Consider the following 15256-nt stretch of genomic DNA (forward strand, 5'->3'; position numbering starts at 1 on the left):
CCATACTTTGGCTGTTGTTGATAGTGCTGCTATCAACAACAGCCAAAGTATGGAAAGAGCCCAAATGTCCATCGATGGATGAATGGATAAAGAAGATGTGGTATATATATACAATGGAGTATTACTCGGCAATCAAAAAGAATGAAATCTTGCCATTTTCAACTACATGGATGGAACTAGAGGGTTTTATGCTAAGCGAAATTAGAGAAAGATACATATCATGACTTGACTCATATGAGGACTTTAAGATACAAAACAGATGAACGGAAGGAAAGGGAAGCAAAAATATAAAAACAGGGAGGGGGACAAAACATAAGAGACTCTTAAATATGGAGAACAAACAGAGGGTTGCTGGAGAGGTTGTGGGAGGGGGAATGGGCTAAAGGAGTAAGGGGCATTAAGGAATCTACTCCTGAAATCATTGTTGCACTATATGCTAACTATCTTGGATGTAAATTAAAAAATAAAGAAATTTTTATTGAAAGAAAGAAAGAAAGAAAGAAAGACAGACAGACCTATTTGCACAGCTGATCCCTGGGAACCTGAATTTCAGGAGGGTTGCCATGGCTCCCTCAGTGATAAGGGCAGTTTACTATGCCTAGACTATCAGTGCAAATAACATGACTTTCCTTCTGGTACATGCTAGGTAAAAAGTGCCTGTATAGCTAGCCCCCTGGGACAGAAGCTTCTCTGCAAAGAGAAGAGGGTTCTCTGTGTGACCCCTCAAAGGATGGTGAACACCTAAGAAAGGCTGTCCATGGATTCTTCCAGACCTTCTCAATGTCTTTTCCCACTGAGATCCTTCCATTATATACCCTCAGCACATGACGGCAGCAAATCTTCGTCATAATTACACCTCTATGGTGAGCCCCACGAGTCTTTCTACTGAGTCTCCAATGGGAGGCATTCTCTTGGACCCCAGCACAAACACAGAATTCAGATCTGTGAATGTTTGCCCTTACTCTTAAAAAACTATAGGACAAAATGAAGAAAATATAACTTGATTATTTCTTTACACTTACATTACTAGGGTTATATTAAAAATAACAGTATTGGATATTACTGATAAATAGGTACTTGCAAATCACCTTACATAAAGATGCAGACCAATATACAGGGGCACCTGGGGAGGCTCAGGTGGTTAAGCATCCAACTCTTGGCTTTGGCTCAGGTCATGATCTCATGGTTCATGAGTTCTAGCCCCATATCGGGCTCTACAATGACAGTGCAGAGCCTGAGATTCTCTCTCTCTCTCCCCCCCTCTCTGAGTCCCTCCCCTGCTCGCACTGTCTCTCTCTTAAAATAAATAAATGTAAACTTATACATGAATAGAGAGATAAATAAATGATCTTATATAAACTTATTCTCAGTAGCTTAGAGGAGGGATGTGGAGAGATTTCCATCATATATGGTTTTTAATTTTTTCTTTTTTTTTTTTTTTACCAACATTACATTTACATTACGTTGCTCATCTACGTTTTCAATGTGCGTTGCCACCCGCCTTGTGATAGAAAAGCTATTTTTGTTCTTTTGCAGTCTATAAAAGGAACCTAAAATAGAAAAAACTTACAACTCTTCTCACAGAACTAAGTTGGTTTTATATAAGACACCTAGCACAAAATCAGTATAATACAAAGAAATCTCAATGCAGGGTTGTGGCAGCGGGTGGAGAAAACATAAGAAATTATCCACTGTGGGGTGCCTAGGTGGCTCAGTCGGTCGAGCGTCCGACTTCGGCTCAGGTCATGATCTTGCAGTCCATGAGTTCCAGCCCCACGTCGGGCTCTGTGCTGACAGCTCAGAGCCTGGAGCCTGTTTCAGATTCTGTGTCTCCCTCTCTCTCTGAGCCTCCCCCATTCATGCTCTCTCTATCTCAAAAATCAATAAAGGTTAAAAAAATTAAAAAAAAAAAAAGAAATTATCCATTGTAAGTGGGGAGATAATAGAAGTAACTGAACATTTGATTCAGAGCTAGTGAGATTTACTGGTAAAATCTTTTGGAATGCAATGAGCAGAGTGCAGAAAAAGGGCTTAGGTAAATAAATGATTAAATAGCTATGGTGTTCAGAATTCAGCTATTCCCTTAGTAATATCCAAACTACTCAGATCTCCAAGACGTGGGCAGGACCTCCAGGTCTCCAAAGAGGAGTTTAAAAGAAAAACACTATTACCCTTCCTGAAACCCAGGTTCACAAGGCAGCATATTCTTCAATCTAGTAAAAGATAAAGTTCCCCCTGGAAAAACTGAAAACAATTTGAGGGAAATTCCAGAAAAACTAAACAGCTTGATAAAGAATGTCATTGGAAAACCGAGGAAATTATACGAAACATATTACTTTTTAAATAGAAATAATATTAATCAAAGCAGCATCTCTCGGCCTCAGCACTGCTGACACGCTGAGCCGGATCACTCTGCGGTGGGAGGCCGGCCTGCACCCGCGGGGCGTTTCGTGGCAGCCGCTAGGGGCCAGCAGCACGTCCTTCTCCGCTCAAGCTAGTGGCCCTTCACTGGCACATTTCATTCATGCATGCATTTATCTGATATCCAGGTTCTTTGTTAGGTACTAGAGATAAAACGATAGACCAAAACAGGTATTATCCACGTGCTGATGGTGCCTACGGCCTCAGGGCGGGCAACTAAAAGTAATAACAGACTCACACAAACGATGTAAGTTTATAAATGTCGGTAAAAGTGACATACGGGAGAGACACATATTCAAGTGAGAATGTATGACAAGGATGTGGGCTCAAATATTTATTGAAAGATGTGCACCATCAAAAAGTTTAGAGAGCACTACAACCCCTCCATCTGAGCTTTGTACCATGTTCTCTTCCACACGCTTGGGCTGAAAGGCCTGATTCTCAGCTCAGTTTATTTCAATATCTGTTGTAAGTTAAAAACAAATGAATTCTCACAAAAATAAGGAGATCTAAACAGAAGCAGTGCCCCATTTCCAAAACTGCTTTTCAATCCCAACAAAAATTATTAAATTTAGCTAGTAAATTTTCACCTTCCATAATCAAAAAGTAATTTTTTTTTAAGCAAATGGGCTTGAAACATACTAAAACTCTTCAGAATATTTTAAACGGATCAGAAAATTCTGTGTCCCAAATTTTTTGGCAACAAATGTGAGAATTTTTTTAATAAACTTTCATTGTTTCTGGAAATAAAATATCAAATCGAAATAGTTCCAAACATCCATTCTCAAACTGCTCAACCCCCAGCACATGTTTCTTTGAAAAGTCGATACATTCTCATTGCTGAAATGTCATCTTTACCTTGAAGAGGCAAACAAAATGTTTATTTTCTTTGAAACGAGAGGTAGGTAGCAAAACACATTCAGCCACATGTCGTCATAATAAAAGTCAAAAACTTTAGAACATCTATCTTTTGGTAAACATAATATATTCTTAAGTTCAACAGCACATACCTCACCCCTAGAGAACTTCTGAGATAGCAAAGATTTTGTCATTGCCCTCCATCCTGCACCACTTCTGTAGAAATTGTACAGATTTACTCTATTTCAGAGATTTCTTTTTTGATGAGTATAAATTCATAAACTTTTATGAAATTAACTACATTAGGGACCTCCATTAACCCTCTGGCACTCTGGATCTTTCCTGTAACTATGAATGATTCCAAGAATGATCTCCAGTGCTATTCGTTTAGGCATTAAGTGAATACCGATTAAGGAATGACCACAACAGAAAAAGATCCGTGTCAGAACAGCACTATCACTCCAGTAAGGAAAGATGAACAACATTAGTAAGTAAATACACACTATGTTAGATGGTGACAAGTGGAAAGGAGAAAACAATAGAGCAGGGAAGCTATCTGAGGACAAGACCCTTGAAACTTTCAATAGGGAGCTCGGCAAGGACCTCGTTGATAAGGCAACACTTGAATAAATTACTCAAGGACATGAGGGAGCAAGCCACGCATGTATCTAAGAAGAATATTCAACAGAGAGGGAACCAAAACTGCCAAGGTCCCATGGGAACATATGTCTGGTGCATCTGAGGCAGGGAGACAGCCAGCATGGGTGAAGGAAGCAAATGAGGTGAAGAATCACAGTGAGGCAATGGTATCTATCGTAGAAGGACTTAGGGGGGTTGGTGAAGGTCAAGGACAGTTCTGTCAGGTAGTGAGCACCGGCCTTTTGTTTCCCCCCTCCGAGTGAAACGGGAAGTCAGTCAAGTCTGGTAGGCAGAGGATTGATATGACCTGACTTACGCTATTCATCCATTCATTCATTCACACTATGCTATCAGTATGGACTCGTGTACTTATTCCATTCTGTGGATAAAACACAACACCGTATTTTTTGTCGTGGCTCAAATTGGTCTAGGTCTTGGAGCCCCCTCAGGCTGGCGCCTGTGTTTTCAGTAAGTCTTCACCTTGTCGAGTACTTCCTTACTTTATGGCACCTCATGTTGTATTTTCCCTCTGTACCACGAACTACTTCTCAAGGAACCTTACTTCCTTTTACTGGAAAACAGTGCTTAGAAACCACGATCTGGGGGGCGCCTGGGGGACTCAGTCGGTTAAACGTCCGACATCGGCTCAGGTCACAATCTCGCGGTTCGTGGGTTCCAGCCCCGCGTCGGGCTCTGTGCCGACAGCTCAGGGCCTGGAGTCCACTTCGGATTCCGTGTCTCCCTCTCTCGCTCTCTGCCCCTCCCCCGCACATGCTCTGTCTCTCTTTCTTTCAAAAAATAAATACACAGTTTTAAAACAATGTTTTTTAAATAGAAAAAGAAAAGAAACCACGATCTGGGCACGAGGTGTGCTCAATTAGTAGCAGGTGTGCCCACATCCAGCGAGGCCTCTTCACAGAGGAATCACATGTGAGCACACGACCTATCCTGCGCACGCACACATCTTTCTCTTTTTGCATCCGTTTGTATAAATATTAATAAGCCGTGAGTTTCTACCGATACTTCTGATTCCATTTCAACAACACAAAATTCACTGTAGTCTTTCCTTCTTTGTAGCTCCTTTCTCCAACACCGGGAAACCTAGTTCTCATTATCAACCATGTGTTTACTCATTTGTTCACTCACAGCGTACACATCAAGTAACCCATAACCCCGTGTGAAACACATGCACTCACTGGATCACAGCATGTAAGCACAGCACTTTTGCCTTCAGCCTTACAGGGATCCAGTCAAGGTACTGTTTGCCAGTTACCCACATGAGCTCCTTTCTTCCCTATTCCCTGTAGTGTGAATTCTGGTATTCCTTTTTGTATTCGTCCACATCCTAGAGAGCTGTGACTGCTTATTTAGGGGGTATACGAAAGATTCCTACGGCCTGAGAGGCGGAGCTATACAAAGATACACATCTGAGAGTGTCTGTCCCACCTCTCCACGCTCTATCAGTCCCATTCTTATCTCTTTCCCACCCACTTGCCACAGTAGCCAGTCTCTTCAGTTTCTCGTTTATTCCTCCTGTATTTCTTTTCCAAAACAACTATATGCAGACATATTTTCTATTTCATCCTTTCTTACCTAAAAGGTTGCACATCATGAATTGGTCTTTTGGACTGTTTGGGTTTTTTGTTTTTTTTGTTTTCTTTTGTTTTGTTTTTTTTTTTTCACTTAAAAATACACATTGGAAACAACTTCACATCATTTCATAGAGATACTCCTCACTCTATTTTTACACATACCATATTTCACTGTACGAACCATACCATAGCTTATTCAACAATTATGCACGGCCAGTTAGGTTGTTATCAATATTTTGAAAGTTAAATGATGCTGCGATTATTAAGCTTTAATAGCACAAGTGTTTTGTATTACTAGAGATATATTTTCAGGATAGAATCTCTCTAGAAAGCATAGTTTGTTAGAGACATAGGTAGTTTGCTAGGGATCGCCAAATTCCCCTCCAGAAAATTTGTACCAATTTGCATCCCACAAATGTGTTGTTAGAGTTTTGAATTTTTGTCAGTGAGATAAAACTCTTCTTTCCTTAGGAACAAGCAAACAAAAAAAGTTCTAGCGAGCTGATCTGTCCTGTGCCTTTTTGACAATGGAGAAAACTGACAAAAAAAAAAAAAAAGAAACCTGTAGAAATGGCCACAGAAGACTCACACTACCGTAAGTCTGGACTTCTTTAACCTAGTAGAGATGGAAAGGCCTGACCACGTGCCACCAGTACCCCGCATCCCTCGGCTTTCACTACTCCTGCCCCACGGGCATTGCACAGCTTCAGCTACTCCGTGCTAAAGCCTCGATAAAGAGAGAAGGAATGCAGGTCTCCTGCGGCCCTTGATTCCTCTGCCAGGGGCAGGCCATAACCTTCATCTCTAAATCCATTTAAACATTTATCAGTAAGTATTTAAAACACAAAGATGATATCTTTGGTCCAAAAAGAACAGTGTGAGGCCAGCTTTCTTTCAACTACCCTCTTAGTAAACAGAGCTAGGAAATATATGTATAGATACTAACACACATATAGACACATCTGTATTTCTTCATTTGTACAAACACTAAAAACTGGGCATTTATATTGATTCTTCCGATTCCAATAGAACACCACAAAGTTCATTTTAGCCTTTGTTCATCACCTTTCCTAGAATACCTTTCACTTTCACAAAAGAATCCACAAGTACCTCTGCAGTAGTTCATGACAGAAAGAGTGCTCACTGACCCATCACAGTCCTGCTGTGGCCATCCAAGTATGTCCAGACTGCAGAATTTGCTATTATGCATTATACTGTTCACAATTTGATGACATAAGCATTTGAATGTAATGTCACATTTCCAAAACAAGCACTCTAATTTGACTAAGCTTGAGGCGAGAACTACTCATGCGTGTAATTTAGGTCATTCTGATAATCTGAGTAAAGCTAATGTTATACTAATTGAATAATTACTTGAATCTAAGTCCCTGTGTCGACAACACTTTTTAAAGTTTTACCTACACTCCATCTGCTGAAGCCCATATAATTTCTATGGTCAAAAATTCCACTTTTGACATTCCTTTGGAAGGGCTGTTTCACTTCTCCCAAACACAATCGTCAAAAACCAAAGGGGATTTGTAGGCAGCAAAGGACTTTCACTTCCTGGGGTTTGTGTCCTTCATAGACAGAAGGGAAATGTTACTTTTATTTCTGTACTCATTTCAAATACAGGTGAAAATCGCAGTGAAAACTTTAGAAGACAGCAGACCGTGTGTACCTATTACTTTGGGATGAACCTGAAGTGCCAACTTGACCATAAAGAAATATCTGAATCCATTTTTATAATATCAAACAGAACTGGTCCACATTGTGGACTAAAGACCTGTCAGATATTGTTCATTTTAAATCTTAATCAAATAGTTCTGTCTTAAAGAGTAACCACATGGATATGTAAACATAGTAATTCTCATTTTTAAAATTTTTAATTTTTTGATTTAAGTGTGAAATATTTGTTTTTAAGATTTCTATTTATTGCACAGCTTAAAAAAGATACATATATTCCACTTGTTTGCAGAAACTGCTCTTGGATCTAACATTAGAAACTCCTATTTTAGGGGTTTTTATATCCTACTAATCGTTTAACAAATAATTCTTGCAAGTGAACCTTTATGTTGCCTGGAGTAAATGTCACCAAGCTGTGCCTTCAATACTTGTTGCTTCCGCTTACCTCTGTGCTCCCTGAGACGACAGCTTTGTCCACGCTCACCGGTGACGGCCCCTCCAACTGGCGCACTCCCAGCGACCACTCCACGCAACGGTGATGGGCCCAGCAGGTGCCTGAAGCAGTTGAAGTGAACGGAAGCAAATGAAGGAACAAACGTGAAGCAAAGGAACGCCAGGAAGACGCAGACCCCCAAGTCAACTCTCGAGCGTCCACACACAATGCTACCCTGCATCTGTGATAACACGAAAGCCGTCAGCCCTTCTCCAATGTGTCATCTGGGAACGTGCCGGAAATGCAATCTCCCATGTCACAACTGAGACCTACGGAATCAACGACTCTTGCAGTAAGGCCCAGAAATCTACGTTTTCACGAGAGCCCTGCAGGCGATTCTGATGCACCCAAAGTTTGAGAATTACTGCAGGAGTCATTATTTCTTCAGCAACAAAAAATGAATTTTTAGTCATTTTATTTAAATATTACTATATTTTATTTGGTATCTTTACATAAAATATAAAGGACATCACACAATACTTTATGACAAAGAGGATTAATGGCAAACAAGCTCTACTCTGCCTCATCCGACACCAAGAGCCGACATCAATCAATAAGAACAGCTCAGTCTTTAAATTGTCTATCACATAACACTTGAACCACTTTCAATCAATATGCAGTTCAACTGAAATTAACTCAAAATCCCAAAAGCACCATATCAAGAGTATGGGTTACTATATGTTATAATAAGACACCCACATGGCTAAGACCTACTGTCTGTCTTTCACCCTGCATTAAAATAGACCCAGATGGCCAAGTTCCCCAAGTCCTCACAGATCCTTTTAAACTTTTCTCTTTCCTCAATTATCCTATCTCAATGGCACTGCTGTCTACATAAGAATAAATACAAAGATTTATAAAAGCATCCGGCCCACTGCTGGCCCTGTGCAGATGCTAAATAACTTAGGTACACACAATCAGACAATTTATTTTACCTAAGCAAGGGTACTTAAACAATGACATTATTTTTTTACAATGTGATCATAATCATTTCTGGATGAAAGGTATTTACTATTCAGTTGATAATTCACTAAAATTAAAATGTCTACAGAAACAGGAGGTAATCATCACTGAAGACGAGCTCATACCTGTAGGATCAAATAAGGCTTGGATATCAATGGCGTCTGGAAGGCCAACCAGACTGAGTTCATCCCATAATTTACCAGCCTGGTCATCCGAAGCAGTCTGCGTGCTCACACTTACACAAGATACTATATTCTGTAGAGGAGATCGTTCTCTGGAAAAATAAAATAAAACAAAACAGATGTGAAATTGGTAACAAGCAGATAATTATTTTGTTTATAACAACTTAAATATAACGTATTGCCATATCAATTTTAATTTATTAGACATAAACTGTCATAAAACAACTTTTAGAACACATCTGTTACTATTCATAGTGTAATATAAAACTGGGTTGCTATATTACAGCACGTAAGCCAACAACTAAAAAAGTCTCCAAATCCATAAGGAAGTGTTAAAAATTACAGTTAAAAATTTATTTTGCCATTCTATATTTTTTAAAATAACACTCTAATATTCTAATCAGGAACTAGAGTTTAGCCCATAAAATATTCCCTTTGGCCTTCCTTAAATGCTTACAGAACATAACTCAATCAGAAGTTTTAATCTGCTTTATCATGAGGACTACCACAATAGATCTGGCAGTTAATTTTATGTAAAGACAGGTTATTTCCCAGGGGAAATGAAAACCCACTACAAAGTGTGCAGGGGGAGGTAACGGGAGCAGAATGTGTCAGCTGGGGCTTTCTTACGGTCCCTCAACAAATCTCGACAGCTGGTCTGTGGCATGATGTTGCAAGTACTCTCGAGTAAGTTAAGACTTGACCTCACAAGTCAGAAGTAAAATGCAAACACAGAATAGCTACCAGTGGCTCGAGGCATAGAGAAGGTAATGTAACAGCGAAAATTACAGTATAAAAAGGAACACTAAATAAGGCATACAACACATGGGGATTTCAGACTTTCAAAGCCCTCAAACTTCAGATACTAACTGAGATCAGTAAGTAAACAATGACGACTATTTTGTCTTAACATTAAATATGGGAAATCAGATGACTGGCACTAAAACTTTCATCTTCTCCTGATATCATAGTATTTAACCTGATCATAATTCTGGATTAAATCACTATTGAATATAGATCATAACTCACTGCACTTCTGTATGCTGGATATTTATCATGATTCCTATTAAGAGAAAATCAGCACAATGACCAGGGTACTAAACTTTTTTATACCTGGAATCATTGAAAGAAAAAAAGTATTAACATATTTCAATAAGTACATTTAAATATCAAACCATATAAAAATAACCAGTATTTTTTATGTTCAGCATTAGAAATGCATAGACTCACTTTTTCAGAAAAGTTTAGCATGCTATGCTAACTTTAAATTCTCGTTTTTATAAATGCCCGCAGTATTATGAGAACAAACTCTTTCCTATAAATATAACTCATTCCTACAAATAAATTCTTTACTACTAATCATTGTTATTTTATTGGGAGGGGGGAAAAAAAGACCAACAGTTCATTTATAAAGACTAATACATTGTTCTAAGATATTTTCTTTGCACAAGTATTTGACAGGGGAAACGGATATAAAAACCAATGAAATGACTTAACAGTCTATTACTAACCAATTCTTAACCAGTTTAATCAAATTTCTCCTTTAGTTTTTGCAACTAGTTTGTATGTTATAGACAGTAGCAGTAGGATGCTACCGTCTACCCGAAGGATGCCAGCAGCCCGACTGAGGCGAGAACATCAGAAGTCAGCTGAAATACCCCCCAAATTTTAAGTCTACAACAAACGGAAAGAGAAAAAGAATCCCCAGCTATATATTCTTACAATTTAGTGCCACAAGAGGGAAAAACTATTTTTAAAACCTCCTTTTTAAAAATAAAATAACCACCAAAAAAACAAGCCGTTTATCTGGTTTCTATTCATCAGTAACATATTTTGTAACTATTTACAATCATCGCCAAATTAAATCTGTCTACCTCTAAATGAATTCCAAATTTAATAAATGTGCTTTATTCCTAAAGTCCATTAACTGTCTTATTATCATTACTTAATAATTGGGTAAACACTAAGTGTATATAAAGACTAAACCAAGGCTATTTTTTTACATAATTATCTTAGCCCATAAAAGTTTTCACTAAAAATCAACCTAGCTTATAAAATAAGTAAGTAAACAAAGCCCAAGTCTATTTCCCAGGGCAAGTATTTATATACTCGCCATTATTCAAAGGCAGAACAAGACGATGTAAGATACAAGCTGATCCAGTCCATTAAATTTGCTAATTACGGATAGACATTACAAGTTTCGCTAGATTCCTGAAACGTTTTATCAGGATGTGAGCACTCGACTGACTACGAAAGGGAAAGCTCTTCTACAGGTTCCAGCTCTGGCCTTTCAAACAAGATGCTAAACATGGTACTTCTAAACCTCCTTAAGCTGTTCCACCTTAAATTTTTTTTAAAAAGACTCTCTTTCTTGTTATTGTTTCATTTCCTACTTCAGGTCTTCAAGGCTTTGGCAGCCGTCCAAAAGAAAGAGCCAATCAAGTAAGTACAACACAACAATGCCATAGTACTTAAATTTGGATGAAAGCCAGATCAGCACTTGGATGATTACATCATCGCCCTCAAGGGGCAGGGCTGGTCAGCCTTCCAAGCTAAATTAATTTTTACACTTTCTCATCGACTACAGAAACTTCCACTCCCTCAACTACCAGAGCCAAGTCCACACATTAAGATGGCCTTTAAACAAAACTCGGCAATGTATTAAAAAAATTTTAACTCCAGAATTAAACATACTAGAGAAAGCTTTACATAACTATAATGTTCATAAATACAGACACACACGTATAGTTACACAAATATCTTAGTAAATTCTTACTTCATTAAAAAAACAAAAAAAAACAAAAAAAACCAGAGCTGCTTTTTTAACTTCTAACTTCAGAAAAGGCATTCTGAGCGTCCAATTACTCCGAAAGCTAACCCTGTATCTTAACGGTTTATAGGGCAGCTCCACGTTCTGTGAAACGTAAAATAACTCAATGACAAATTAAGAACATGGGTAGCGAAAACCACCTTGATTTGGTCATTCTGCTAGACTATATCCATACAAACAATTAAAAGTTTAATCAGAGGAAGGAAAGAAAGACTTAACTGTTTTACTTTCTTTCTTCTTCCCATTTATAGGTAAATTCCATAAACTCCCTGTAGTTTTATGTTATGCTCTTTAAAGGTTTCTTCTAAAGGTTAACTTTTATGATCACACTGACTTTAATACTTTAATGAAGATAAACTTTTTTTTAAATAAGAAATTTTGAGGAAAAGAGTGTGTGTTAGGACTAATGAGGCGCAAAGCATCCTATTTATGTTTGAAAACCATGAGAAATGATTCAGTAACAATCCCATCTACGTATTCACTGGCTGAGATGGAAATAAATTACATATAGCCTTGCATTCCAACCATTTATTCAAAATTGCTTACTTTCTCTGTCCTCTTTGTTTTCGTGATGCTGAGTTTTGTATTTTGTCACAGGTTCCATTGCTGCTGTCATCAATGTCCTTCTTGTTAAAAGGCTGGCTTTTCCACGGCAAGATAAACCCAGGCGTTACTCTAAATTGTTTTAAGTCTCCTTGTCCTAAGGAACTTTTTTCACCACAGTAACAAAAAGCGCAGAGCTGTTCACTGGTAGAAATGAAAAGAAAGAGAAAGAGAAAGTAGTTTTATTCAACTATTTTTTTAAATGACAGACTGTAGATACTTCTGCTTCAAAATTAAATATTATGACTGTAGTGCATGCTAAGCTTTTGAGTATGTATATGCCATAAGAACAGTTAAGTTTAATAAACAATTAAACATCTGTAACTCATAACATGACTTTTTAGGGTAGTAAACATACCAAATCAAAAAGTTCTAGTTTCGGGGCACCTGGGTGGCTCAGTTGGTTAAGCATCTGACTCTTGATTTCAGCTCAGGTCAGTGATCTCACAACACTTTGTGGGTTCAAACCCCGCATCGAGCTCCATGCTAACAGCATGCAGCCTGCTTGGGATTCTTTCTTTCTTTCTTTCTCTCTCTCTCTCTCTCTCCCTCTCCCTCTCCCTCTCCCTCTCTCTCTCTCTCTCTCTCTCTCCCTCCCTCCCTCCCTCCCTCCAACTCTTCCTAATTGTGTACGGGCTCTAAATAAATAAACTTTAAAAAACATTCTAGTTTATACTTAGAAAAACTAATTTCTTTTTAATTGATTCAAGAAAATCGAAGTATTAAAAAGAATAAAGAAAGTAAAGCTAAGGTTGGGAAAGAAGGTAGGGTTTAATGGCCACTCTATTACACACTAGCTCTGTAAAATATGTGACGACAAAGTTTTATTTAACCACCTGATGGACCATTCTTTGTGCATGACATACATACAAAGCACATTTGACCAAACGTGGAGACATAAAAATATAAATTTAGGTGGTCAGCAATGAGGGGTGTGTGTGAAAGAGTTAAAGAGCAGTGGAAAAGGGATAAATAGGCAGAGCACAGGAGACTTTAGGGCAATGAAACTATTTCCCATGATACACTGTGATGGCACATGCAGGACATTATGCATTTGTCAAAACTCCTAGAAGTGTAGAACACAAAGAATGAACCCTTACTGTAAACTGTGGTGTTTAGTTAATAATAGCATATCAATACTAGTTTATCAGTTGTAACAAATGCGCCACAGTAATGCACGATGCTAATAAGAAGGGAAACTCAGGGAGGCAGGGGAGGCTGGGAATAGAAACTCACTGTACCATCTGCTCAATTTTTCTGTAAACCTAAATTTGTTCTAAACAATACTTATCTATTAACTACAATAAAATTAAAAAGCTAAAAGGCAAAAAACAATATATGCTTACGGAATAGATGCTTATTAATAAGGGACCTTAGAAAGAACAGAATTAAAAGAATTGCTCCTTGAAAGGGGAACCCACTTACACTGTTGGTAAGAATGCAAACTGGTGTAGCCGCTCTGGAAAACAGTGTCAGGATTCCTCAAAAAGTTAAAAATAGACGTACCCTACTATCCAGCAATCACACTACTGGATACTTACCCAAAGAACACGAAAACACTAAGTCAAAGGGGTACGTGCACTTCAATGTTTATTGAGGCATTATTTACAATAGCCAAGACATGGAAGCCACCCAAGTGTTCACCAATAGATGAATGGATGAAGAAGATGCGGTGTCTACATACAATGGAATGTTGCTGAGCCCTAAGAAAGAATGAAATCTTGCCATTTGCAATAACACAAATGGAGCTAGAGTATTATGCTAAGCGAAGTCAGTGAGAGAAAGACACATACCATGCGATTTCACTCATATATAGAATTTGTTTATTGTTGGGCTTGTGTGTTTTTTTTTTCTAAGATCACATACATCTTTGACTCTACTATGGAAAATTTTGAACACAGACACTGAAGTAGAACAACAGTTAATAAATGCTCATGAACCCATCCATCAGCTTAACCTGTTAACAATATTTTGTGTTTCTCATTTTATCCATCCCCCCCCTTATTTTATTTTCATTTATGCTGGAATATTATTAGGCTGTTGAAGTTTTTATTTAAATGCCAGTTAGTTAACAAACAATGCAATATGGGTTTCAGGTGTAAAACTTAGTGATGCATCACTTTCCTACGACACCCTGTGCTCATCACAACAATTGCCCTCCTTAGTACCCATCACCTATTTCCCCACCTCCAACCTCCTCCCCTCCTATAACCCTCAGTCTAATCTCTCAAGTTAAGGAAGTCTGTTTCTTAGCTCACGTCTCTCTCCTTTACTTTTCCCTTTGCTCATCCGTTGTGTTTCTTAAATTCCACATATAAGGTATGTGGAATTTAAGAAACAAAATAGATGAACATAGAAGGGGGGGACAAACCAGAAAACATACTCTTAACTCTAGAGAACAGACTGAGAGTTATGGGGGTGGGGGGTGGTAAATGGGTGAAGGGGATTAAGGATGCACTTGTCTCGATGAGCACCAGATGATGTGTGGAAATGTTGAATCACTATACTGTACACCTGAAACTAATATTACACTGTACATTACCTGGAATTTAATTTTTTTTATTTTTATTTATTTGAGAGAGAGAGAGAGAGCGAGAGAGCGAGAGAGCGCGCGCACGCACAAGCAGGGGAGGGTCAGAGAGGGAGGGAGACACAGAATTCAAAGCAGGATCTAGGCTCCGAGCTGTCAGCGAAGAGCCTGACTGGGGAGGGGGGCAGGGGGGGGCTTGAACCCACAGACCCCAAGATCATGACCTGAGCCTACATCAGACGCTTAGCCGACTGAACCACCCAGGCGCCCCTAGAATTTAAATAAAAACTTTTTAAAAATACCAGAATAGGGGCGCCTGGGTGGCTCAGTCAGTTAAGTGATCGACTCTTGGTTTCAGCTCAGTTCATGATCTCACGGTTCATGGGTTCAAGCCCCACGTCAAATACCACAGCTAGCAGCGTGGAGCCTGCTTGGGATTCTCTCCCCCCACCCCCCCCCCCC

The 15256-nt window shown here is 38.7% G+C and overlaps 1 protein-coding gene across 16 annotated transcripts in view; it reads right to left on the reverse strand.

Moving 5' to 3' along the window:
* Positions 1-15256, reverse strand: part of KMT2C (lysine methyltransferase 2C) — a 284617-nt gene that overhangs the window by 155178 nt on the left and 114183 nt on the right. For 15 of the 16 annotated variants that reach the window (XM_049643093.1, XM_049643079.1, XM_049643080.1 and 12 more), the window contains 3 exons: positions 12208-12408; positions 8775-8923; positions 7639-7748 (listed from right to left, as the gene is read on the reverse strand). In XM_049643093.1, the coding sequence (XP_049499050.1) occupies positions 7639-7748; positions 8775-8923; positions 12208-12408 (460 nt within the window). Of the gene's footprint in view, positions 1-7638; positions 7749-8774; positions 8924-12207; positions 12409-15256 lie in introns of those variants that run through there. The other variant, XM_049643094.1, reaches the window with a different exon arrangement.

Source organism: Panthera uncia, chromosome A2, assembly GCF_023721935.1.
Source record: "Panthera uncia isolate 11264 chromosome A2, Puncia_PCG_1.0, whole genome shotgun sequence".
In the NCBI taxonomy this organism is placed as follows: Eukaryota; Metazoa; Chordata; class Mammalia; order Carnivora; family Felidae; genus Panthera; species Panthera uncia.